Below are 26,067 nucleotides of genomic sequence, written 5' to 3'. Positions count from 1 at the left end.
GGGTTAGCCTTTTTTGCGATCCAATTACTTCTATTGCGGAGTAAATTTAGAGTATTCAGAAGTCCCACGGACAGCGACACGAGAAAACGTTAGATACGATACTCTGATCCTTGTTAATTAACTTTCTGCGCAGGCTTCTGTTTAGTTAAGTTTATGAGGCTAAGCTTACTACTCTCACTATCCTTAAAACAATGAGCACATATATCACGGGTCGCCAACCTTTGCCACTCTAAAAACTATTCGGACCAATTTCAAATTGTCACGTCACAGAAAAAAAAAAAAATGGGAGCCGCTCTTTTTAAATTTGAAGTAAAATGCCACCGTAAAAACGTTTTTATATCTCACGACATTCGACTTTTTGTTGTTAGTTAATTCTTCGCATATTAGGTACACAGTTAAAGCAAATGAAACTTCCCACGTTCCCAACTTGGCATCGAACGCTGTGTTTTCTTGAGACGCGAATTTTTATTTCTGTAATTAACGCGTATTGTTAGACAACTTAATTGTGTTGCTATGTTGTCTTTCACCAAGCGAAATAAACTCAACTCAACTCAACTGTTACGCGCGCACACACACTGCAAAACGAAACAGCAACCTTGTGCGTTAACCTGCGCGCCGCCAGTTTACCTCTTTACGTTTCAAGTTATAGACGCGGTTGTAGCTATAACTACTTGAAATTTTCGTTGGTACATTAATTTCATAGTATATCTATATTTTTTCTTACATTTTAACATTTCTCCCTGACGCAGATATAAACACTAAATTCCCTGACATGTCAGGGAAAATCCTGACGTATGGCAACCCTACTCTATATGGCTACATTGCACCAAGGGAAGTCAGGTACGAGGGAACAAAAAAACGAGTTGTGGTACTTTTAGAAGTCTAGCAGGTAATGGATCGACGAATGGACAGGTCCTCACTAAAATGCATTTAAAAAGTTTTGGGGGGTGCAAATATTTTTTACTGCAATAGTGCTTTACAATACGCCCAAAAACCACTTTTTTTTACAAAACTGAATCCTATAGGTGTTGTTAAGGGCTTTTTACGTCACATAACGGAAAACATTGCTACACGTGTTGCAGTGTAAAAAGTAAAATATCGCGAATATTTTAGCACGATTGATTGTTTACAAAGCACATGAGAGTCCTATGGTGGGACTTTCCCCATAGTGTGACAATGTAGTTGAGGTTTCAGAACAGAAGGTTGGTTATGAAATCCTTAGCTTTAATCGACCGACGCTTCTTAACCGTTATGCTTAAATACTGTTTCTGTTTGGAGCTAATTGGTATGTCAACGTCAGACAGGTTGTTAGAATGAAGCTATTGATCAATGAATAAGGTTTTTTTTATTAAATTAAATATGAAAAGAGCACGAACAGAACAAATTCAAGTGACTACTTTAAATTATTTGAAAAAACGAAGAAACACTGATTCTGAAACAACATTTCGCCAAAATTTTCGGTTTGAGGAAAGTATTGAGGTATGTTAGCATGCTGTTGCTGTTATCAAAAATCACACATATGCACTTGTTGATGTATATATCTGTGTGTAGTGTCGAAGTGTGTGATGATGTTTATATTTGCCATTATTGTTGAGTGATATTTTTCTTTATTGTATTTATCTCTTCAAGGATAGCTAACAATATTATAAAAATACATTAATTCCGTCCAATAAAAAAGGTCAGGTTTTTTAAAAGAGGTTTTCTTCTTGCTTGAGTGTGTAGTGAAATCTAATCGAGATCTTGCGCGTGCAGGACCGACATGTCCCGCGTGCATGACCCGTAAGTTCGCATGCAAGGCCAAGTTCAATAGGCGCAAAGCAAGTAAAAGAGGTCAAAACAGTACAATTAAATGCCTTTCGTGCGAAATTTCCACGTGCAACCCCCCAAAATTGGCATGCAAAATTTTTTTTCAAAAAATAATCGCGCGTGCAGCTGCCACACTCTGCAGACTGGCAATCAGCTATGTTGTAACACTTTCTTACCATATATTCCTATTTTTTTAGTTTTGGTAAGTATTCTTAAATCATTGAGTGATTTTTATTGCTCCATACAACCCATTATACCAGATTCAATAATGCTTTGTTAACAAAACTCTTCGGTTAATCCGCATTGTCATGTGTTACCACATAGTAAGCAGTTTTAATGGACTTAAATATACTTTGCTACGAAATTTTGATTTTGCGTTATTAGGGTTGGGGTGAGGGTTTGTATTTAAAATAGTGCTACAATCTGGTTGCATTTACTTATTTTGAAGCTTATATTCGGACATTCCTCTAACCATGCACCAAACGCTACATGCAGTATCATGAGGTAACATGCGTTATACCATTCGGTTACATGCTGTATATAGTACCACCTGGTATATAACAACCGCTTATCGTTGGCTACTGGTTACACTGCATATTTGCCAATCTTTATATATCATAGGCCATTAAAACTCCGCTCCATAACAGTCATTGGTGCAGTTTGTTGCCCAGTGCTTTCTGAGCACATATATTACAACAAATCAATATTTTTTTCAGTTGTTTCATTATTGAGTGGGTATATATCCCAACAAAATTAGTTTGAACCGATCAACCACTGTCTAAATTAGAGGTACACAACCTGCTGCCATGAAGAGGAACTTGCTTGATATTTTAAATAATTTTTCTTCCTATTATTCACTTTATAATTAGAAAATGTTGTTATGTTCCTTTTTGTTGTAGGTAATGACACAGCATGTTGTTCAAGAAAGTAAATCTGCATCTTTTGATACAGTGGCATTGTCTGCTGATAACCTGACAGATTACTTCCATGCTTTTGATGACTTCTCTCAGTTTGTTAGACTTCATTCGAAGAACAATTTATTTTGTCCCCTTTCAGGTACTGTTAGATTGTGTCTACTACGCAATTAGGGATGGGATCCCGGAAAATCTCTATACCTAAGTTTTTTCTAAATCCAAATCCCTAGATTTTTTTGCAGAAATCCTGGGTTTGGACCCTAGCTTATAACACTTAAAAAGGGGTGTGTGTTTGTTAAGTTGAAGAAAATCCTGAAAAAAAACAGCATTCGTTGGCAAAGTTTCATTGTTTAAAATAAAACATCAGAATTACATTTTTGCCTCCCCCACATGTATTTTACTGGGGCGTGAAGTGTGTTTTTGCAGTGAATAGTATTGCAACAACATAAGTGTTTGGTGTTGCCAATAACACACAGACAGTCTGTGGTGACAACTCAACTTAAAGTAGCACGGTAAACTTTCTATCTGTTTACAACTATACTTAATGCAACAGACAGTCTGTGACTGTGTTTTTAAGTTGAAAAACAGCCTAAAATGTACTTTTTAATTATGGGATTAGAAAGTGAAATTCCCAGGAAATCCTTGGATTTTCCAATTTAGTCCCAAAATTGCAACCTAAGACGCAATGGTGTTAACAGAATGGTATAAACTTTGTAGATCTTCTTTGTCCAGTATTTGTGCATTCATTTTTGAACCTTTCAACGGCGGGTAGAACAAAAGAAGCTGAGGAGTTCTATTCTCACTTTGCTGTAGATCATTTAAGTCCAGATAAAAATAGAACTATTCTAAAGCTAAAATCTATTTCTGATGCACTGGCTTTAAACAAATTTGAGGTATTGAACAAGCATGTAATTTATTTCATTAAATGTTTTTAACTACTGTTTTTTAATTATCTGGTGTACTTTTCCAGATTGCCAATATTCGCAGTGAGTTTTGCAAAGTTAAACTTGATAACACTGAAAAACAACTTTTAGAAAGGTATTTAAATGATCAAGGGAATTTGGTCATCATCAAACTTTTAAATGAGAGATTTCAGTTTTCTGAGTTTGGTAAATGCATTTGTATACACATGTACTAGCTGAAGTTTTGATACAACTTGGTTTTAACACAGATACTTCTCCACTCAGTGAAATCAGTTTTTCTGAAACGTTATTAAATGAAGATAACCAACCTTTGTCCAGGCAGTTGTGTGGCGTAAGTAATATGTTGCAATAATTTTAGTGACTAACTAACACAGAACCACAGGTAAGCAAAGAATCTCATCTTGAAACAAGTTCTGCAACTGAAGAGTCCATAATTATTAGTCCACCTTCATTGACACCATTTTCTGTAAGCTGCAAAGTTTCAAATAATCCTATTGAGTCCTCAACATATTCGACTGCTATGGAACTAGACACATTAAAAAAGAAAATAAGCAATGTTAATACTCAGCCTCCAGATCTGCCAAGAATGTTATTGTACAAGTATGTTGCATTTTTTAATGATATTTGATTCCATTTACATACATAATGGACAAATTATTTTTGCAAGATTTAAGGATCCACAAGGGCTAATAACTGCTGTGAGCATGTCCAATAATGAAAATTATTTGTGTTCTGGTAAGTCCCTGCACTAATTTAAAGGTATATAACAGGGGTGGCCAAACTGCGGCTCCCGGGCCGCATGCAGCTCTTTAATGTTGCACATGCATTTCCCCATCTTGTCGAGTTGTTTAACCTGATTGTAAAACAATACATTCTATAACGTATTAACAATAGACTGACTGAAACCGAAAATAACATTATTATAGAAGCGTGCTAGCTTGTTGGTTGTAGTCAAATATATTGTCAGATTGAAGCTGGAAGTCTGGGCTGACATTAAAAGCCTTTTACATTTGTATTGCGGCTTATACTAGCAATAACTGCAAAGTTTAGCCAATAAAATGTCGTTGAGAAATAATTGCAAAAAAATAAAGGAAAAAATAACTTAAAACAGAATGGGAGGAGGAGTTTGCATTCATTGGAGGTAAACCTGTGTGTCTTATTTGTCAAGCTCCACTCAATCATTACAAAACTAGTAACTTGAAATGTCATTACGAAGCTAAACACAAAAACTTTCCCATCATATATCAGCCTAGTTTCAAACTCCTTGTAGCCCAGGTAGAGACTCACAGTATCACCACACCACAATAACCATCATTTGATAACGCACACTTCATTGTGAATGAATAAATTTGTTTTTGATTTTTTGTGTTGTGGCTCTTTAAAAACTAAGTTTTGTGATTTGCGCCTCGAGCATAAAGCAGGTCTGGCCACCCCTGGTATGTAAGATATATTTGTCCTTTTTTCTTATATAAGCCAACAAAAGTCCAAAAACGTTGGATAAATTTTAGCTCCAACTGACAACATTTGTTCATGATTACAATTTAGCTTTGGATGATGCTACAATAAAAATATGGAATGTACAAGAAAAAAATACTGATCTATTGAGACTAAATGCTTGTGACATGACTTCCAACACTATCCCGGAAGTGCAAACCAATGCTGCAATAGTTTCATTTGGGTCTGACTTTAAAGAAGATGTTCAGCAATTAAAAAGTTATAGTTCCATAAAACATTTCAATAATCTTCACCAAGAACCCTGTATGACCACAGTAAGGGCTCATGGCGGGACTGTATATGGCACATGTTTTACAAGCAAAGATGATTATTTGCTTTCATGCTCAGAAGACACTACCAGTAAGTTTTGTGTGTGAACACTAAACTAGATGCAGTTCAAGTGACAATGAATCACTCAAATTCCCATTTAGGCCTGTGAAAAAGATTGTAAGTTTCACTATCATTTTGAAAAACTGGTTTGTGATTTTGCAAACACTGTTATAAATTATAGTTCTAGTTTTATCTACTACTGCATGAGATGAAAGAGCACACATAACTAGAAGGGTGGCTTAGCACATATTGCCCTTGCATATACACTATAACCTATTTTAAAACATCAATATATTTCCTATGCTTATTTTGTATTGGGTCCCATATTAGCCATCTTCTTTTATTACTTTAGTCGTTTCTGCAGGCAAAAACTCATGGGTCCCCACACATGCAAAGTTATAAATATTGCATTTCAAGAGATAACCATGAGAAAGTCGGGTGTTGTAAGGTTAAACACAGTGATCGGCACTGGGCTTAAATAATAATACTATGTAGAGTACAAACTATAAAATTAGATTTACCCCAGATATTGTTTGAAGTATGTCCTATTTAACGTTTTAAAAAACTGACCCATTTTAGGGGGCTAGTAGGGCAACTAATTGGGTTCGACACACAAACTAAAAAATATATAAAAACCACAATGACTCAATCAATAGTACTGCAAAATTTCAGCCCAATCCGCCAATGTTAAAAATTTTGACCACTAGAGGTGTTTTGAACAACAACCGTTAATGTTTCTGACGTCATAAGGCTGTTAACAAGCCCCTAACTGCCATGGCGCAAAAACGACCACCAAGCAACATACAACTGGTTGCCCTTGTAACAGTATTGCTCCAAAGAAATCTTTCGTTTGTGGTGCCCAGTAACATACAAATACGTTTTACACTTTAGGGCAGTGGTTCCCAAACTATGCGCCGCGGCACACTGGTGTGCCGCGAGATGTCATTAGGTGTGCTGCAAAAAATATTGAAATTAAAATCAATCAAGTAGAGTAGTAGTACGTCTCCACGTCTCTGAGATGTTCAACTAGGCTATTTAACTATGAGAGTGACCTGTGTAGCTGCTTTATGACCTCATAGTTAGTGCCTTCGTCAGCTAATTTGCTGTGCCATTTTCAACTGAAATAAAAAATTCAAATATATTTTTTATTCAAATGTTCGAACTGCGCCAAATAATTTTTGTTTTTTCTGAAATGCGCCTTAAAAGAAAAAAGTTTGGGAACCACTGCTTTAGGGGCTTGTGGGGTAAATGTTATTTCAGCCAAATCCATCAAACATTTGATGGAAAAACGAGTCGGACAAACTTTGGGGGAAAAATACCCATTTTAGGGGGCTAGCGGGGTAAATACTGGGGTTATCAACAAAAACAAAGTGGGATGCACATCTACATAACTATATCTACCATCTGTGTAAATTTTAGCCAAATCCATGAAACATTTGATGGAAAAACGAGTCAGACAAACTTTGGGGGAAAAATACCCATTTTAGGGGGCGAGCGGGGTAAATACTGGGGTTATCAACAAAAACAAAGTGGGATGCACATCTACATAACTATATCTACCATCTGTGTAAATTTCAGCCAAATCCATCAAACATTTGATGGAAAAACGAGTCGGACAAACTTTGGGAAGAAAAAAAAAAGAAGAAAAACAAAGAAAAAAACAAAAACAATTCGAGTAAAATTCAGGGAAGGGGACCCATAATTAATGACTGCATGGAATGGGGACCATGTGTTTCGCTTGCAGAAAACAATCAAATAATTAAATGCATTGGTACCGATTGACCACAAATAAATTATTTTGGTGAACACATATGTTTTTAAAATCCTTGCTTTTGGTTTATGTTAAATGACATTTGGGTAAAATAACATGCATTTATTGTTTTTTTAGTTCGCCTTTGGGACATTAAAGATTTCACAAACAAGGCAATCTACAATGGACACAGTTACCCTGTGTTTTCAATTGCTTCAAGGTGATTTACATAATAAAACTGTTCATTATAGCGTGCATTTCTATGACTACATTGGGTCCACTTCTCTGGAGAGTGATTATTTTTTCCCTTGTGTAATTATGATTTTTGTCTAAGCAATGTATGTTCCTCCAGTAACCCTGTAGCCCCATGATTTACCACACTAATGGGTGAAATTTGTAAAACAAAGAAATAATTGGTTGAATATTTTTGGACAGTTAGCAGAATATGTCATTTTTGGTCATGGGTATTTGTGTTTCACCATGTAGCCTTAACTTTTTCCCCACTAATCCTCTTCAATGGCTTGATTTTTGTAGAATGATTCACACTGATGAAATGTAGACAGATAGTAGAATATGCACTTTTGAGTCATCGGTTGTTGTGTTTCACCCACCCCGTAGCCTTACCACATCTGAATGTTGTAAAAAACATGTCAAACTAGAAGGGTAGCTTAGCACATTTTGTTGTTGCATTTACACTATAACCTATTTTAAAACATTAATATATTTCCTATGCTTCATATGGGTCCCCTTCCCTGAAGGGGACACATATTGATTTTACTCAAGTTGTTTTTGTTTTTTTTCTTTTGTTTTCTTCCTTTTTTTTCTTCCCAAAGTTTGTCCGACTCGTTTTTCCATCAAATGTTTGGTGGATTTGGCTGAAATTTACACAGATGGTAGATGTAGTTATGTAGATGTGCATCCCACTTTATTTTTGTTGATAACCCCAGTATTTACCCCGCTAGCCCCCTACAGTTGGTATTTTTACCCAAAGTTTGTCCCACTCGTTTTGCCATCTAATGTTTGATGGATGTGACTGAAACTTATACAGATAGTAGATATAGTTATGTAGATGTGCATCCCACTTTGTTTGTCCAGATAACCCTAGTATTTACCCCGCTAGCCCGCTAAAATGGGTTTGTAAACAGTGTCAGAATTGGCTGAAATTTGGATAGCTTGTAGAGTATGCCATTTATAGGTGTCAATTGTTGTTTTCAACCCAGTAGCCCTAACATTTACCCCACAAGCACCCAAAGTGTAAAACGTATTTGTATGTTACTGGGCACCACAAACGAAAGATTTCTGTGGTGCAGTAGTGTCAAATGGGCAACCAGTTGTATGTTACTCGTTTGTGACTTTGTGGGTTGCTTGGTGGACGTTTTTGCGCCATGGCAGTTAGGGATTGTTAACAGCCCTATGACGTCAGAAACATTAACGGTTGTTGCTCAAAACACCTCCAGGGGTCGAAATTTTAAACATTGGCAGATTGGGCTGAAATTTTGCAGTACTATTGATTTGAGTCATTGAGGTTTCATATTTTTTTAGATTGTGTGTCGACCTCATTAGTTACCCGACTAGTCCCCTAAAATGGGTCAGTTTTTTAAAAAATCTCAGAATTGGGTGAAATTTGGACAACTTGCAGAATTTACCATTCATAGGAGCTGATTGTTGTGCTTAACCTTGCAGTCCCAATTTCACCCCACTAGCCCCCTAAAATGGGTGAGTTTATTGAACAGTGTCAGGATTGGCCAAAATTTGGGTAGCATGTGGACTATGCTATTAGTAAGTTTCGATTGAAGTGTTTTACCTAGTAGCCCCAACATTTACTCAACTAGCCCCCTAAAACAAATGAACTTTTAAAAAACATCCTAATTATATGAAATTTGCAAAGTTTATTGAACATACTAAGTCCTCAAATGTTATGTTTTGCCCTGTAGCACCACAACTTAACCAACTAATCCCTAAAATGGGTGACCCTTATAACAATGTTTAAATTGAATGAAAATTGGACAGCTTGTGGAATTTGCTATTCATCGGTGTCCATTTTTTGTTTTACCCCATTATGCCACTATTTACTCCTTCTTTTCTTTGAAAAAGAACGTTAAATAGGACATACTTCAAACAATATCTGGGGTGAATCTAAATTTATATAGTTTGTACTCTACATAGTATTATTATTTAAGCCTAGTGCCAATCACTGTGTTTTTCCTTACAACACCCAACTTTCTCATGGTTATCTGATATCTCTTGAAATGCATTATTTTCAACTTTGCATGTGTGGGTAGTGGGGGACCCATAAGTTTCTGCCTGCAGAAACGACTAAGGTTATAAAAGACGATGGCTAATATGGGACCCAATACAAAATAAGCATAGGAAATATATTAATGTTTTAAAATAGGTTATAGTGTAAATGCAACAACAAAATGTGCTAAGCCACCCTTCTGGTTCTTTTCTGGGTTACTGCAGTAAATAACATTACACAATCAGTGCAACTTTTTTTGCAGTGATTTTGACTTGTATTTTGCATCAGGGTCGTATGATTGTACGGCCAAACTTTGGACCTTTGATCGCACTTTTCCTATCCGAGCTTTTGCTGGTCACCAACAGCCTGTTCAAAGCATCGCTTTTCACAGTAATGTTAGTTACCTTGCAACAGCCGACACATCGGTTCGGTTGTGGGACATTTCATCCGGAAAAACTGTTCGTCTGATGACTGGACATTGGGTGCGTGGGAATTAACCTGAAATTAACACGTGAAAACTTTTAAATTCTGTGTTATTGTCTTGCAGGCCCCTGTGATGTGTTTAAGCTTCTCACCGAACGGACGCTGGCTGGCAAGCGCTGGAGAAGATACGCGAATACGTGTATGGGATATTGCTTCTGGAAGTTTGTGGAAGGTACAGTGGTTTAACGTTTAACGACTTTCGTGAATTATCCAGTGTATTGTAGGAAATGCGAGGACATGCTGAAAGTGTTTACGGGTTGCAGTTTAGCCCAGACTCAAGTTTGTTGTCATCATGTGGAGCCGATAGCTGCGTTCGTGTTTGGAATGTGAAGGCACCTTCAACTGTACAAACAACAGGTAATTGAGCTGTCCTGTTTAATTTGTCGGAGCTGTAACCAAATTGTGCTGTACTTAAGCAATGGACAAAGCAGACAACCCGCATCTGGTAGGAGAATGGACGGTGGACAAATTTTCAAGCGTTCTATTCACACGTTTAACTGCCAATAATCTTTTAAAGTGTATAAGTGTACAAATATGACATTGCTCACAACGCCATTTTTTGGATACGAACCAATATTGGTGAAAAATGATCTACAGACGGAAGAGGAGGCGTTCATCATTTTGGCGGCAACGAACCCCCACCCAATAATTACTAAGAAACTTACTTTAAAAAATTTACGCTAAGAACCCACCGGTTCTGCAAACTCGTGATTTGTAGACGACAGACCGCACATAAAATATCATGACACGACATCTTCGAAGTTTTTGTGGCAAAAAATATTAACGCACTTCAGTTACTTCATAGGATAGAATGTAGATGCTGTCAGTGGAATTGTTTCGTGTACAGCGGTTAAGGCGCTTATCGAAGCAAAATTACAACACTTACTGTCCGCTATGATCCAGCAATTCGCCCTTTGTTCGGTATTTCAACTTCCTTTCAGCCCCGCACGAAATCGAGGCAAAATTTTCTTCATTGCATACCGACTGAGGTTGCAAGTTGAGCAAAGTTTTATTTAGTCTACCTTTTAAGATCAGCTAAATTGTAGTTTTGATCGTGAAAAACTTTTTCGCAATAGGCAAAAGTTTAACCCCGTGAGAAAAGACACAGCAGGTAGGCTACAAACAAACCTTCCGCATAGTCTTTATATCTACTTTTTAAGATTAGTCCAAATTTTGAAGAAGAAAATCGTATACAGAGTATGCAATCAATAATCATAACAATTACCAGAACAGTCAAATACTTTCCTGTTTGATGGAACAGAAACTTTATGACGTGTTCTGTGCGAGTTCTCAAGTTGTGATAATTATAACTGTTTGTTGAAGTTTACAGAAAACTATCATTTCTTCAAAACTAAAATATACCGTATTCATTCACCAAAAGTTCCCCCGCCGCACTTTCGCCAGCCGCATGGTTGCAGGCAGTCGGATGAAAGTGCCGATTTTAAAAACGGTCAGAACTCATAACATTACCAAAACAAGATGCAAAGATCTGAAATTTGCAGAAGTACTAGATATAACATCAAATTAGGAAGCCATACCCAAAAAATTGAAATATATTGGTTAGAAAATCTAAGAGAAGGCAGAGAAATATGGACAATGGGGCAGTTAATTAAAATATTAAATGGCCACACGATGTCGCCACGCAACAGTTATAGTTTGCGGCGGATTTGTATTGCGGGGCTACTGTTGTCTGATAAAATCGAACGTTTGAAAGAAAAATTTAAGAAATTAATCATATTGCTGATACAATGTCACAATACTATTGTGTGCCAATTTGCCTGGAAAGTAAAGGTGGCGATAAATTTCCACTTAACAGTCAACTGCATGAGAAAAGGAAGGTGACTATCAAGCGTTGTGACCCTTAAACTGAAAAGTTGTGGAAACCGATAATTTATTTATTCTATCAGATGAAAGAAATACATGGCCAGCACGAGAAGTTGTTGATCAATCAATGATCGCCAAATTTAAACAGCAGTTTCCTGCTACCAGAGTTATTTTAGGTGCCACAAAAATTAAAAAAACCAACAAATGTTAAAGCTCAAAATTCCACATTTTCAACATGTAAAAATGCCATAAGGATTCTGGTTGGAATTTTACCAAAAGGGCTAGTGACTTTTCTAAGTAATTTTCATGGAGGATGTACAAGTGATAGGCTAGTAATAGAAGATTCTGTACTATACTAAAATGTCTCAGAGTTTTCTTAACCCGTAGACAGCATTATGGCAGATAGAGGAATCAGAGTGCAATATTTGTTTACATCCTTTGATATGTTTGTTAACATCCCTAACAATGCTAGAAGGAAAAAGCCAGCTTGAAAATATTTCAGTAGTAACTAAAGGATAGGCATACTGCATCAGAAAGGATCAATGTTAAGAGAGTCATAGGACTCTTAATATAAAATAATATATAGCTAAAATATACAATATATTAAAGCAATCCATGCCTCATTATGCTGCATCTGTCAAATAAACTTAGTTTTGTTTGTTTTATGGGGACAAATGTTAGGCAATGTATTGTTAGAGATAAGTGTTACATTTTTTTGTGTATGTCAGTTAGGGTATGGCAGTTCTGTCCGGGACAATGTGTGTTGTTTTCCAAAAAGTACATGATAATGTATTCTTATGTTATCAACTAAACATTTAGTATATAAATACTTAAACCAATGACCGATTCGCAATTTTTCTGCACAAATACATCTTGAAATGTATACACCATAAAGTAGCAGTACTGCTTATTAGCAATGCCCAAATGTCCTTGAATATGAAAACTTAAAAATCTTCGAATTCATACACCACAAAGTAGCAGTACTGCTTATTAGCAATGCCCATTTGTCCCTGAATCAGAAAGTAGTATTTATGATTTTTTTAATTGAAGGCTGTCACTCACAAATTCAGATATGGGAAGTTAGCACCTTCGGTAATAATTGCAATCTTTCCCTAGATGGACATTTAATCTTAACCAAACCAGTTTTCTCTTGCTTTGCATCTGGTGTTGCAGCAAAGTATGGCTGTTGGTTGTCAATAAACAGACCTGCCGCACTTATGTGGATATTTTTTGTTTTGCTGAACAAAGTAAGTGCCCTTTTTTCATACATTTTGCCATGGCATATTGCTTCTGTGGACAGTGCAAACTTAGAGTCACATAGTTTTGCATATTTCTTCTTTCAGTTGCCAAAATAATATCCCTAAATTTTGGTGCTGTTATGCGAAACTTTCATTGGTTAACATTCCTTGCACTTACTTTGTTCAGTTGTGTTTCATTCAATTTTTTAATTTGTAGAAAACAAGGTTTACAAGTCACCACCATACAGTACATGTAATAAATAAAGTGAGTGATTACTTTTCAATTGTGTTGCAGGGTGGTGAAACGTTTGAAGCTGATCTGTATAACTTTTCTTAACAGATAGCTCTTCTGTGATGTGAAATTTGGAAACCATAAGAGCTGTGGCTGCTAGATGTTTGCATGTAGCAACAGGTCCTCTTCCTGCTGCACACTCACATTCTGAATTTACAATTTCTCCACTGTTTTCAAGTTTTATTTTGACATTATATGAAACATTTTTTTCAGTGAAGCATGTACAATGCCACTTAAATAAAACTCAGATAAACATTTCAGACTATGCGTCCTTTCACAATAGCCTTCACATCACTGTTGGAAATTTTGTCACATGTAGACTTGAAATGAAAATAAACTTTCACTTGTTCCTCAGTTGTGTGTGGTATTTGATCCTAGCTGATTATTTGAGTAAACTCTACTTTGTGCCACTGTAACTCAGAGCTGCTACTTACATTCTCCATCAAGCTCACAGCACAAGTGAAGTTGTCATTCCTATCATGAGCCTGAAGTCTGTGTACAAGTAGTTATGCAGAGAAAAAACAAGAAGCTATTGCAAAAAAACACAGAAATACAACGCATCTTAAAATTAAATCCTCCTTCTTGCCAGTTGTTTTGGGACATCTTTTATTTAACTCAGATTTCCATTTAGAATAATCCATTTTTAGTTGATTTAAGTTGGCAAATAACAATGTTTAGTGGTAAAAATATGACGGAGTAGGGTTGTGTTGACGGAGTAATGCGAAATTTAGGCCTTTCAATTTGCGCGCGTTTGTGCCGTTATGACAACTATAACTGTTGCGAGGCGACACCATGCGGAAATTTCGACCCCTTAACTGCCCCATTGACCTGTTTAAAATGTTAAATAAAACACTGTTACGAGCGATCGATTTTTATGAAATTTACAGCATTTATGAATGAGGTATACAACTATGTTTGTGCAAAATTTCATTTGCTACCTATTTGTCTAACAAAAGTTATAGAAGTCCAAACTTCACACCTTATCGACGGCTATCTCCAAAGCCACGAGCCGCTGCCCGTCATAACGACCTATCAACACCTTTCCAAAATAAAACACTGTTACGACCGATCGATTTTTAAGAAATTTACAGCATTTATTAATGAGGTATACAGCTATGTTTGTGCAAAAATATGTAGCGATTGCGACATAAGTTGTGCAAACTTTGCAATAGTTGTTTACCAAAATAGCTCGTTTTTGACTCGCTAGCTTAAAGCTTGTGAGGAAGTTGAAATGTGTAGCACAAAATCTAACTGTATTGACAAATCGTGTTCGGACTTTGTAATATTTCCTTTCGCAGTTAATTAGGATGCAGATGCGACTTTGTGATCTGGTGTTTGCAAGCTTTGGCCGTATGTTTTGTCTCGTGCTGTGATTGGACACTGCTTTGTGTGGGAATTTGTGCAAGAGCACATGTGTATGATTTAACGCCTTCATCCGGAGTATATATAAAACCGCACTCGTTTATTTCGATCTCTTTCTGTCCCTGTTCCTTCTTGTGCCTTTCAGAAGTAATAAACAAACGACGCGAAGTGCAAGACACGTGTGTGGAGTTTCCAGGACTCTGTCCTGACATCAGCGACTATTAACATAAAAACCGATCACTACAAATACATATTCTGTTGGTGTACAATTTCTCTTTCTTGCTGCAAATTTGTTTGTTAGAATCGTAAATGCTCCTGCCTCTGAAGATGCGGCCCCCGCTGGAATCGTACAAAATCGATCGGCCGTAACAGTGTTTTTTAGATCGGTCGTAACAGTGTTTTATTCGACATTTCAAACAGGTCAATTGTCCATATTTCTCTGCCTTCTCTTAGATTTTCTAACCAGTATATTTTTGTTTTTGGGGATGGCTTCCTAATTTGATGTTATATCTAGTACTTCTGCAAATTTCAGATCTTTGCATCTTGTTTTGGTAATGTTATGAGTTCTGACCGTTTTTAAAATCGGCACTTTTATCCGACTGCCTGCAACCATGCGGCTGGCCAAAGTGCGGCGGGGGAACCTTTGGTTGGTTATTTATTCGATTGTAAGCCGCTGCTCATAAAGTTTTTTACCTGAGTTTAAAGATTTGAAAGTTGAAACTGCAATTAAACTAAAATTATTTGAATTAGATCAATATAAATTTTCTATGAAACAAAGCAGATAAACCCAATTTACTTGAAGCTTGTACTCCTGGTCGAAGCCCATTATTGAACACAGGATGGCTGATGATGGAAGTGGACTGGGAAATGGCGATTCAAACAGGTGCAAATTTTTCACAGAACACAATAAACAATTACACAATGTTAGTAACCTTCTGTATTGGGTATATTGAAGTCAGTTGCCAACAGGAAGGAAGGACTATAAGAACTTTATGACTGATTTTCTATAATTTTACAATTTCCGATAACGATTTATTAGAAGTTAAATAGGCTGATAATCTGCATACAAATAAACAAATGTAGCCATGTAAAAACAGAAGTAGCATAAGCAATGCTGGTGAAGCTGGTTAGTTACTGCCTACTGGGTAACGCTCCTGGCAGAAACACAGTTGCATCGAGCAAAAAACACCTAGTTAACAGTGCTGTTTATCAATGGTCCCAATTCAGAAAAGCTGATGCTGACCTGGTTGATATTCAGATTATCCCTACGACCAATTTGCATGTAGGCTTGTGTGGGGGACCAATTTATTTCTGCTGGCAAAAACAATCATATGTAGGGAACTTATTACTGGTCCCCTTTCCATGCATAAGGGTTGTTATTGACACATATTGTTATGTTTTCTGTTCAACGCTGGTTTGTTCCATCTGTTTGTTCAAGCAAAAGTGCTTCAAACATATTTAAATTTACACACATGATAGTTAGTTATCCATTATAGCACAGAAACTCCAAGAGAGTGATTCACTGTTTGTACAACTGCAGTTAAATGCAGAGTGGGGGGTCTATAGGTTGTGAAACACTGCTGTAGGATATGCACCAATGCAGTGGTTCTCCAACCTTTTCACCAGCAATACAAAGTTTATTTCACTAGTTTCAAAACAACCACAGCAATAATGTAAACAAAAGTGAACTATTTAGTATTAAGATACTTTGTAATTTCAAAGAGGAAAACTTTCTAAACAAACTTTTTGCAGAAAAGACAGTTCGGTAGAAACTGATGTAGCTGAAATGTCGCAAGGGTCTTCAATGGCCTTAAAGACCTGGGAGTTGCAAAATGATGTTGAGGTTTTCTAAAAGTTATAATCTTCTTTTAACTTTGTATCCATGTGGTTAAACTTAAAGTTTGTTTTGCTTAAAGACTGTTTCTTCTATGGATGAAATTTACAAATACGAACACCAGGGTCAACAAGACATGCTTGCAGCAAAGCCATGGATGAAAGAGTAAGTGTCTGCATGTTCTGAGCTTTGCACAAACAACATGTTTAATGTGTTTCAAGTCCTCACTACTTCAAGAACTGTAAAGTTTCTGCCTTGGCTCTTTTAAAAATGGTGATGCATGCAAGATCAGGTGGAAACTTGGAAGTAATGGGACTAATGCTTGGCAAGGTAAATATATTTTATGAGGAAAATTGCTGTGATATATCTGTGAGTAATGTTTTCACCAGGTTGATGGTGAAAACATGATTGTAATGGATGCTTTCGCCTTGCCAGTGGAAGGAACTGAAACACGAGTGAATGCACAAGCAGCCGCTTATGAGTATATGGCTACATACATTGACAGTGCCAAACAGGTAAAGGTTTACTTAAATAATTTGATTTGTGTTTTCTATGTTAGTTGCCAAATGTTTTAATAAATCAAATTGGACAGGTTGGAAGGCTGGAGAACGCTATAGGGTGGTATCATAGTCATCCAGGGTATGGTTGTTGGCTTTCAGGGATTGATGTAGGTAAGCGGTTTTGAGTTTAAATATGTTTCAGTAATTTGTTATTCCTTGTTGGTGACACAAAAAGTAAGTTTATAAACATATTCAGCAATTAAAAAAAATCAGACAAACAGATTTTTGGTGTTATGTAATGCAGGTACCCAGTTGTTAAATCAGCAGTTTCAAGAACCATTTTTAGCCATTGTGATTGATCCAACTCGAACAATAAGTGCTGGTAAAGTTAATATTGGTGCATTCCGCACTTATCCCAAGGTATTTGCTTTTCGAAATATGTTGCTTGCCATATCATCAACACTACAATTGATTTTTGGTAACTAGGGATACAAACCACCTGATGATGGTCCTGATGAATATCAGACTATACCCCTCAATAAAATTGAAGACTTTGGAGTTCACTGTAAACAGTACTATTCATTGGATATGTCATATTTTAAATCTTCTTTGGATAAACGACTGTTGGAAAGCCTTTGGAATAAATATTGGGTTTCAACTTTGAGTTCATCAAGTTTACTAACGGTCAGTTTTATCTGAAAAAGGGTTTTATTAATAAAATTTGTGCTGTAAAGAAACTATTCTGTAGAATGCTGAGTATATGACAGGTCAAGTTGTGGACCTATCAGAAAAAATCGAACAAGCTGAAACCCAACTGACTCGTAGTGGAAGTAGTTACACTTTTGATATTCATGACAAGAAGTCTGAAGACAAGCTAACCAAAGCTACTAAAGACAGGTTTGTATTTGCTTAGTACTTTTGTTGGGCAGAACATTTGGAGAGTAATACAAGTGTTCCCATGAACTTTTTTGTGAAGCTAAGGTCACAATTTGTTTACTGGCTGTCATTATGGGTCCCCTTCCCTGAAGGGGACACATATTGATTTTATTCAAATTGTTTTTCTTTTTTTTCTTCTCCCCAAAGTTTGTCCGACTCGTTTTTCCATCAAATGTTTGATGGATTTGGCTGAAATTTACACAGATGGTAGATATATTCATGTAGATGTGCATACCACTTTGTTTTTGTTGATAACCCCAGTATTTACCCCGCTAGCCCCCTAAAATGGGTGTTTTTACCCAAAGTTTGTCTGACTCATTTTTCTATCAAATGTTTGATGGATTTGGGTGAAATTTGCACAGATGGTAGATATATTCATGTAGATGTGCATACCACTTTGTTTTTGTTGATAACCCCAGTATTTACCCCGCTAGCCCCCTAAAATGGGTGTTTTTTACCCAAAGTTTGTCCGACTTGTTTTTCTATTAAATGGTTGATGGATTTGGGTGAAATTTACACAGATGGTAGATATATTTATGTAGATGTGCGTACCACTTTGTTTTTGTTGATAACCCCAGTATTTACCCTGCTAGCCCCCTAAAATGGGTGAGTTTTTAAACAGTGTCAGAATTGGCTGAAATTTGGATAGCTTGTATAGTATGCAATTTATAGGTGTTGATTGTTGTGTTCAACCCTGTAATCCTAACATTTACCCAACAGGCCCCCAAAGTGTAAAACGTATTTGTATGTTACTGGGCACCACAAACGAAAGATTTCTGTGGTGCAATAGTATTACAAGGGCAACCAGTTGTATGTTACTCATTGGGGGCATTGTGGGTTGCTTGGTGGACGTTTTAGCGGGGGGTTGTTAACAGCCCTATGACGTCAGAAACAATAACGGTTGTTGCTCAAAACACCTCTAGTAGTCGAAATTTTAAACATTGGCGGCTTGGGATGAAATTTGGCAGTACTATTGATTGAGTCATTGTGGTTTTATATTTTTTTAGTTTGTGTGTCGAGCCCAATTAGTTACCCTACTAGCCCCCTAAAATGGGTCAGTTTTTTAAAACGTTAAATAGGACATACTTCAAACAATATCTGGGGTGAATCTTATTTTATGGTTTGTATTCTACATAGTATTATTATTTAAGCCCAGTGCCGATCACTGTGTTTTACCTTAAAACACCCGACTTTCTCATGGTTATCTCTTGAAATGCAATATTTATAACTTTGCATGTGTGGGGACCCATGAGTTTCTGCCTGCAGAAACGACTAAGGTTATAACCAGGGTTGCCATACCGTCCTTATTTCTAAGATTTGTCCTTATTTTGAAGGGCTATGTCTTAGAAAAGTTCATTGTCCTTATTTCTAAGAAATGTCCTTATTTTTGACTTCAGTCCTTATTTTGTCTTATTTTCAACAATTATGAGTCAAATTCCTGCTACAAGTAAAAGTAAACCTAGACCTGAGCAGTTGCAAGATGCACGAAACATTTTCTCCGGACAAGGGGTTGCTGGAACAGATTGTTTCTGGCCAAAATATAGCATATGATATGTCATGGCTGGTATAAATGCAAAGATTTGTTCAAAAACACTTGTTTTTGTTTCGTATGAAAATTTGATTTTTCGATTGTCCTTATTTTTGGTTTCAAGTCGATGGCAACCCTGGTTATAAAAGACGATGGCTAATATGGGACCCAATACAAAATAAGCATAGGAAATATATTGATGTTTTAAAATAGGTTATAGTGTAAATGCAATAACAAAATGTGCTAAGCCACCCTTCTAGTTTTAAACAATTTTCATTCACTTTCAAAACCTGTTCCAAAATATTGGCAGTTAGTCCATTAAAAAAGGCAAGTATTGACTTGGGTCAAAAAGGGAAAATCAAACAATAAATAGATACAGTTGTTAAACAATAAAAAATTACCTTTCTGCATTTTCATGTTGTTGTTTTTTCAGCAAAAAACTTTCTGTTGAAGCCATCCACGGTTTAATGTCCCAAATAATTAAAGATCATCTCTTTAACCAACGCTCTGCTGATGAAAATGTAACATTACCTGCCTCCTGACTGAGCTTTTTTCGTCAAAATATTAAAAACTGATAGTTTTGCAACTCAGCAACATCGGTAGTTCCAAAGAGTTTTGCTGTTTACCATTTGTAACTCAAAATACTGGCAACGAATAAAAGTTCATTTTTTTATTACCTATGGGCTGGTCTTACCACGATAGTATGGTGGCAAAGCACCACACGTTTTATCATACATGTAACCACCTAATGGCGACCAAAAAGTCCTGATTAATTTCTAACTTGATGCACAGATTGAGCTAAACAGTCTGACGACCATTCTTAGCTATTTATGACGTCACAATGTATGTTGTGACGGAAGTGGTGCCTGTTTTTTACATTGTTTACACCAGTGTTTCATAACCTTTTTTGCACTCGTACCCTTTGAGCTTTCATAAAACTTACCCGTTCTAGATATATAACAAAGTAACTTATTGCGCATTCTTCACAAATATGCCTAAATAGCATATAATTTCACCCTGCATGTCGTACCCCCTGCTTTGATGCTTCGTACCCCTGGTTAAGAACCACTGGTTTACACACAATAAGCGTATAAAACTCTAAAATGTATAGGGGCTACTAGGCTGGTAATCTCTTTACAGTCTTACAAAATCTTTTTAGAGCAGTTTGAAAATCAAACTATTTAGCAAAAGAGTTCTATTTCCGACACGGCCGCCAGTACATATATTTCAACAAACATAGGCTATTCACGGCCGCACAAACTTATCTATGCGGCCGTATGGCCGCAGGTTGTGCACCCCTGCACTAGTGGTACGCGTACCACAGGTTGGAAACCCCTGATATAAAGCGTCAATCGCACTACAACATGCAATAGAGTTAACATACCAACTGTTTGGCCACAGGGGTCTTGGCATCAGGGTTGCCAGGTACTGTCGGCTGGATTCGGACAGTATTTGTCTGAAAATCGGACATTTTAGGACAAAAAAAAAACGAGAGCGGATAATTGCTAACAAGGTGTCAATACCGAGGTACCAACTGCCATTTTTTGTGCGTTTGCGTTCCCTACACTCATAAGCGCCGAGTTTTACACAAATGCGAAGTGGCGGACGTAAATTATGACGTCACTTATGCGTGCAACCACAAGAACTGAAATCCAAACTTAAAGCCCAACAAACTTCCCATGTTCGAAAAAAACGATATTTTTGAAATAATATGTAGTTGGCAATTGCAACACGTTGTTGTAGCGTTTATCATTGGTTTCGTAACGTTTAAAAAATGTTTCGTCAACTTGTTGCTTCATATCACCTTTATAGATCAGTGGTTCTTAACCGGTGGGAAATTTAATGTTTTCAGAGGGAAATTGTGTAATCAGGTAACCAAACTCGGGCCCGAGGGTCGAACCCGGCTTTAAATTAATCGTTGAAAGTAACTTTCCTAACATTTTTCCGCAACAACATGTAAGATTGATTTCAGCAAGTATTACAAGACATATACAAATCCCAAGGCCGTTTGTTACATCACAGACAAGACTACAAAGTATCAATGACTTTGCTATTGTGCGTGAATAAAAGCCTTTCCTTTGTTTGTTGTGATGCAATAAATGACTATTGCAAGCAGAGGAGACTCTTTAATATTCCAAAAACTTGGTAGAACTACTAACACTGGAATTTGGCTGGTGCCCGGTTTGGTAGGTTTATGGGAAGAATGATTGCTGAGTCAGCACCATAAACGCATATGCTCCGTTGCGCCACTTATCGAACAATTTTCAACCAGGCGCCAGCCAAATTCCAGTGTTAGTAGCTCTACCCAAAAACTTCTCTCACAAAGCACTATTTAAACTAAATAAGATTGCAGTATACCTTTGGGGTTCCAGACCTAATTGCTTCACAAAATTATTTCATTTAAAGAATATTTTTTTTGTTAACGTAGGGCACAAAACATCATCATAAAAATAACAGAGGGGGGAATTTGAAGTTGGTGGTTGACTTTAGTGGAAAACCACACCAAAAAGAACCACTGTCTTAGATAACCATTTATTACAATACAATTGCATTGTACACAACAATTGCCAAACATTCACTGGCAGACAATTATGTGTTTAATGACATAAACAAGGTACTGACCAAAACAAGTTGCACTTGTAAACCACGTTTTGTCGTAAAAATAGGTTTGCAACCTTAAAAAAATAGGAAGGAGACAAAAAGTTATTCAATCAGCAAAATTCGAACATATTAGGATAAAAACTAAATATCCTAATGATTTTTAGGCGTCGGACACAGCATGTGAAATTATAGGCCAATTTATCGTTTTTTGTCCGATTTTTAGGTCACCTGGCAACCCTGCTTGGCATTAAATGACGATTTAAAGGCCGAACAAATCCTGCACAACAATTAACATTTATAGCAGGGGTCTCCAGCTCAAAACTTGTCCCGGGCCAATTTTCGAACTACCTAGAAGCCGCATCACAGAAAAATATGTGTTTACATAACTATGAATTCAAAACTCTAGGCCAGCAAACTAGACTCCACGCCACGGTTTCTTAGTGGTTAACTGCGCTATTTTCGTTGACCTTCCAAGAGCTCGGCTTTACAATCTTACTTGCGTGTTGATCAAGGCTTTTTTATTTTATGACAAGTGGGAATGAAAGCAACTGTTTGCGCATAAATTCGTATCTTAGTTTTATGTGTGATGTCACAAACCGTTGACAAATCAAGCAAATAATATTTAGGTGAAATGAATCCTGAAAGTTGTAGTGGTAAAAGTGAAAATTACTTTTAGCAGCTTAAGGTTTCGTTTTGCTAAGGTGTTTAATTGGCTTATTGTATTCATCGTGGACCGCGAGCCATTATCGGGAAAATTACAAAACGTGTAATTAAAATGGTTTGGAAACAACTATCCTAGGCATCTGAAACAGTCTATGCGGCCTCCACAAGTGTCAATAAAATGTTGGTTGGCCTTCATAAACGTAAACGTTCCTTATCCCTTCACCCTAAACCGTAAACACAAACAACTAAACGGATTTTTAACTTTACGCTTTTGATGATCAGGCTAAGTTCGCATGATTTCTTCATAATTAATAATGCATAAAAAAATGAATTTGTCGTTTTTAACGCAGTGATATGTGGGTGGGTAGAACTACTAACATTGGAACTCAGCTAACGTCCGGATTGGTAGGTGGCGCAACAGAGCATAGGCGGTAATGGTGCTGACTCAGCAATTATTCTTACCATTAACCAGTGGTTCCCAACCTTTTTTGTTACATTCCTCTCCATAAGATGAAAAACAAATATAACATACAAAATGAAAGCAATTTGAAATATCAATTTATTTCACATTACTACTTAATGCGAAATTTGCTCTTGTTTGCGCTCTGAAAGTAGTTGTATACGTGGCGCAGTTCGTTTTATACTACTCGTGTCTCTTAAATACTGCTAGTTGACTAAAACTTAGGCTACAGCTAAAATCTACACAAGACAATGATATCACTGGGCAACAAAAAAATATTTTTTTACTGGTGTCTGTAATGTTTTGACTGATTTTGACTAATTCTAGTGCCCTGATTTCAAAAATGCAATCGGTTTATCTGTATCACGTCTATTTTTCCTGTTATGGTACACCATTGTTTGAAAAACAATCCATATGTATACACTACAGTGAAACTGGTTTTGAGTATCTTATTTGGAATTAACGTTATTGCAAGAACAAAATTTCGAATTTAATTTTAAATGTAACAGGTGGACACTCCTAACAAACAAAATTCAATACAAAAAACAAAAAAAATGTTTCAAATTTGTAAGTTTTCAGGTATAGGCCTACACATGTACTTTGGTAACTTTCGGAACTGAGTGGCAGCAATATCGTCCCGTTTAATTGACCAACAGCAGTTAGCCAGGACCACATTATTCCCTCTTCTATTCCCTCTCGTTTTACTGATATCCTGTTGGAACCTTTCAGCTTAATCCTCATCATTTATATCCCCTACGTTTTAAGGGAAGTGTAGCTTTATACTCATTTTCGAACATAATTTTTTAGACCGCTTAGTAACTTAGTTACATACTCTTTCTAGTAATTTAAGTCTATTTCTATTGTTTTTGTCCATTACCGCAATATTCCAGTCAACATTAGGTCAGTGGAGCCAATTGCTTGTCCTGAACCCCCAAAGCCACATCGAAGTGTACAAGATATGCACATTTGATACAGACCTTTTTTTCTTTTTAGTTGTGTTGTAAGGGTATTCAGCAGTAATGTAGCATAAAACATCTTGGTTATTCATGTAACATCTCATAGATGACCTAGCAACTATTAATTTTAGTTTTACCACCTTGCTTTACTAGTCTGAAAATCACTCCATAAAACACGTATAGTTTAAAGTTGCCATTAGCCTGCACCAACCATTTTTAGACAGAGCATAAGCACAGAACACATATTCATGCTATAAAACTGACTACACTGTAAGAAATTGAACCATCATCATTTCGCCGAAATGGTAAGTGCGAAAATTGTTAATAAGCATTACGCACCACTGCGTACAGTTTCCAAACTTTTTTTTTCATTTTTATTTTTTTTAAACCATAGAGAGTGGTCAAGGTACGTACAAATCGACATTTTGAGGTATGAGAGAAAACGTTTCAGCTTGTAAAGTCACATTTCTTGTTTCAAACAGTATTTGCCAATGAAATGACTTTAACCGATACTTGTTTACATAAGTCGCACATATACAAATGCATACACAGTATATAGTCCAATGTTACGAAACAAATAAAAAGACATTCCGAGCCTAATATTTTTCTATAAATTGGCACAGATGTACGTTAGAGCAAGAAGTTTCATCTCGTAGAGTCACATTTGTAGTCTCAAACAGTATTTGCCAACGAAATGACTTTAACCGATACTTGTTTACGTAGGTCGCACATATACAAATGCATACATCGCTAATCCAATGTTACGATCAAATAAAAAGACATTCCGAGCCTAATATTTTTCTATAAAGTGGCACAGATGTACGTTAGAGGATGAAGTTTCACCTCGTAGAGTCACATTTCTGGTCTCAAACAGTATTTGCCAACGAAATGACTTTAACCGATACTTGTTTACGTAGGTCGCCCATATACAAATGCATACATCGCTAATCCAATGTTACGATCAAATAAAAAGACATTCCGAGCCTAATATTTTTCTATAAATTGGCACAGATGTACGTTAGAGCAAGAAGTTTCACCTCGTAGAGCAACATTTGTGGTCTCAAACAGTATGTCTTTTTATTTCTTTCGTAACGTTTTTTTCCTCCCAGTTGGGAACCACTGCCACAAACCCAAATTGCTGAGTCAGCACCATAAACGCCTATGCCACCTACCAGAAATTCCCAGACCGGGCGCTAGCCAAATTCCAGTGTTAGTAGCTCTACCAGGGGCGGCTCGTGCGAGGGGGCTGCGGAGCTGCAGCACCCCCTAGATATTTTTACTTAATATGCCTACCACAATATTACACATAACTTTCATTATATTCTTTTTTATTCGTTAGCAGTATATATAATAAGTATAATTTCCACCTTTATCGGCATTTTTTTCCTTTAAAAAAATTATTGCATTAATATGTTATCTATGGTGGTGTTTGTTTAATTTTTTAAATTTTTCAAATTGGCGTAATAATTTTCGAAAAGCATACCTGATTTCGAGGCAAAAATACAACCAAAATAATAAGAATGCGTGTCTATGGCAGTGCTCTTCAACCTTTTTGGGCTTGGTGAACCTTCAAAGTTGTTGTGACGAACTCATGCACCCTGTTTACTTAAAAAGGTTAACTGAGATAAAAGCGACATAAAAAATCATTATGCTTATCATCATGTCAATCAAACCGAGCGGAGCTCGCAAAAATTGCTTGAATTGCTACCAATACTCCAAGCATATGTTCGCGAAATATTAATGGTTCAATAAAAGTTTGTGATGCACCCTTGTATACCCCTTCGCACTGGTGCACCCTATGCATATTTTGGTGCACCGTGCACACCGGTTGGAGAGCACTGGTCTATGGGTCGCGAGAAACCACAAAACAAAATTTTGGAAAGTATTTGGGTCGCGTCAAAATAAGGTTGGGAACCACTGTTTTTAGGCACTAG

General features: G+C 36.7%; 2 protein-coding genes and 1 long non-coding RNA gene across 4 annotated transcripts; all 3 read left to right on the top strand.

Annotated features, from left to right (window-relative positions):
* Positions 1-1,263: 1,263 nt before the first annotated feature.
* Positions 1,264-10,690, top strand: LOC145229239 (TAF5-like RNA polymerase II p300/CBP-associated factor-associated factor 65 kDa subunit 5L). Its single transcript, XM_080094542.1, has 13 exons — positions 1,264-1,479; positions 2,706-2,862; positions 3,438-3,613; positions 3,691-3,829; positions 3,892-3,974; positions 4,026-4,243; positions 4,311-4,378; positions 5,189-5,497; positions 7,356-7,437; positions 9,719-9,938; positions 10,004-10,111; positions 10,164-10,296; positions 10,356-10,690. The coding sequence occupies exons 1-13, from the start codon at positions 1,330-1,332 to the stop codon at positions 10,475-10,477; spliced, it is 1,965 nt and encodes a 654-aa protein (XP_079950668.1). The 5' UTR covers positions 1,264-1,329; the 3' UTR covers positions 10,478-10,690.
* An 810-nt stretch (positions 10,691-11,500) lies between these two features.
* Positions 11,501-13,647, top strand: LOC145229240 (uncharacterized). Its single transcript, XR_013860395.1, has 2 exons — positions 11,501-13,010; positions 13,297-13,647. It is a non-coding gene; the product is annotated as an uncharacterized LOC145229240 (long non-coding RNA).
* A 1,580-nt stretch (positions 13,648-15,227) lies between these two features.
* LOC145229316 (COP9 signalosome complex subunit 5-like) lies at positions 15,228-21,534 on the top strand. 2 transcript variants are annotated; one of them, XM_080094631.1, is made up of 11 exons: positions 15,228-15,301; positions 15,458-15,538; positions 16,408-16,498; positions 16,572-16,654; positions 16,711-16,819; positions 16,879-17,004; positions 17,082-17,160; positions 17,294-17,409; positions 17,476-17,673; positions 17,738-17,886; positions 19,887-21,534. In XM_080094631.1, exons 1-11 carry the CDS (start codon positions 15,267-15,269, stop codon positions 19,993-19,995), a joined length of 1,176 nt encoding a protein of 391 aa, XP_079950757.1. In that variant the 5' UTR covers positions 15,228-15,266; the 3' UTR covers positions 19,996-21,534. The 2 variants fall into 2 exon arrangements, with proteins under 2 accessions (XP_079950757.1, XP_079950758.1); XM_080094632.1 differs by having other exon boundaries at positions 15,263-15,320.
* Positions 21,535-26,067: the final 4,533 nt, after the last annotated feature.

This window comes from Phallusia mammillata, chromosome 5 (genome assembly GCF_965637545.1).
Source record: "Phallusia mammillata chromosome 5, kaPhaMamm4.hap1.1, whole genome shotgun sequence".
Taxonomy (NCBI): Eukaryota; Metazoa; Chordata; class Ascidiacea; order Phlebobranchia; family Ascidiidae; genus Phallusia; species Phallusia mammillata.
The sequence above is the reverse complement of the archived record's forward strand: the minus strand, read 5'-3'. Positions and strand labels throughout refer to the sequence as shown.

Coding starts and splice junctions, on each gene's coding strand:
- LOC145229239 (XM_080094542.1), top strand. CDS start 1,330: ATGAATAAGGTTTTTTTTATTAAATTAAATATGAAAAGAGCACGAACA. Junction 5,498..7,355: donor ATGCTCAGAAGACACTACCA/GTAAGTTTTGTG, acceptor TTGTTTTTTTAG/TTCGCCTTTGGGACATTAAA. Junction 7,438..9,718: donor GTGTTTTCAATTGCTTCAAG/GTGATTTACATA, acceptor CTTTTTTTGCAG/TGATTTTGACTTGTATTTTG.
- LOC145229316 (XM_080094631.1), top strand. CDS start 15,267: ATGCGGCTGGCCAAAGTGCGGCGGGGGAACCTTTG. Junction 17,005..17,081: donor ACATTGACAGTGCCAAACAG/GTAAAGGTTTAC, acceptor CAAATTGGACAG/GTTGGAAGGCTGGAGAACGC. Junction 17,410..17,475: donor CATTCCGCACTTATCCCAAG/GTATTTGCTTTT, acceptor TTTGGTAACTAG/GGATACAAACCACCTGATGA.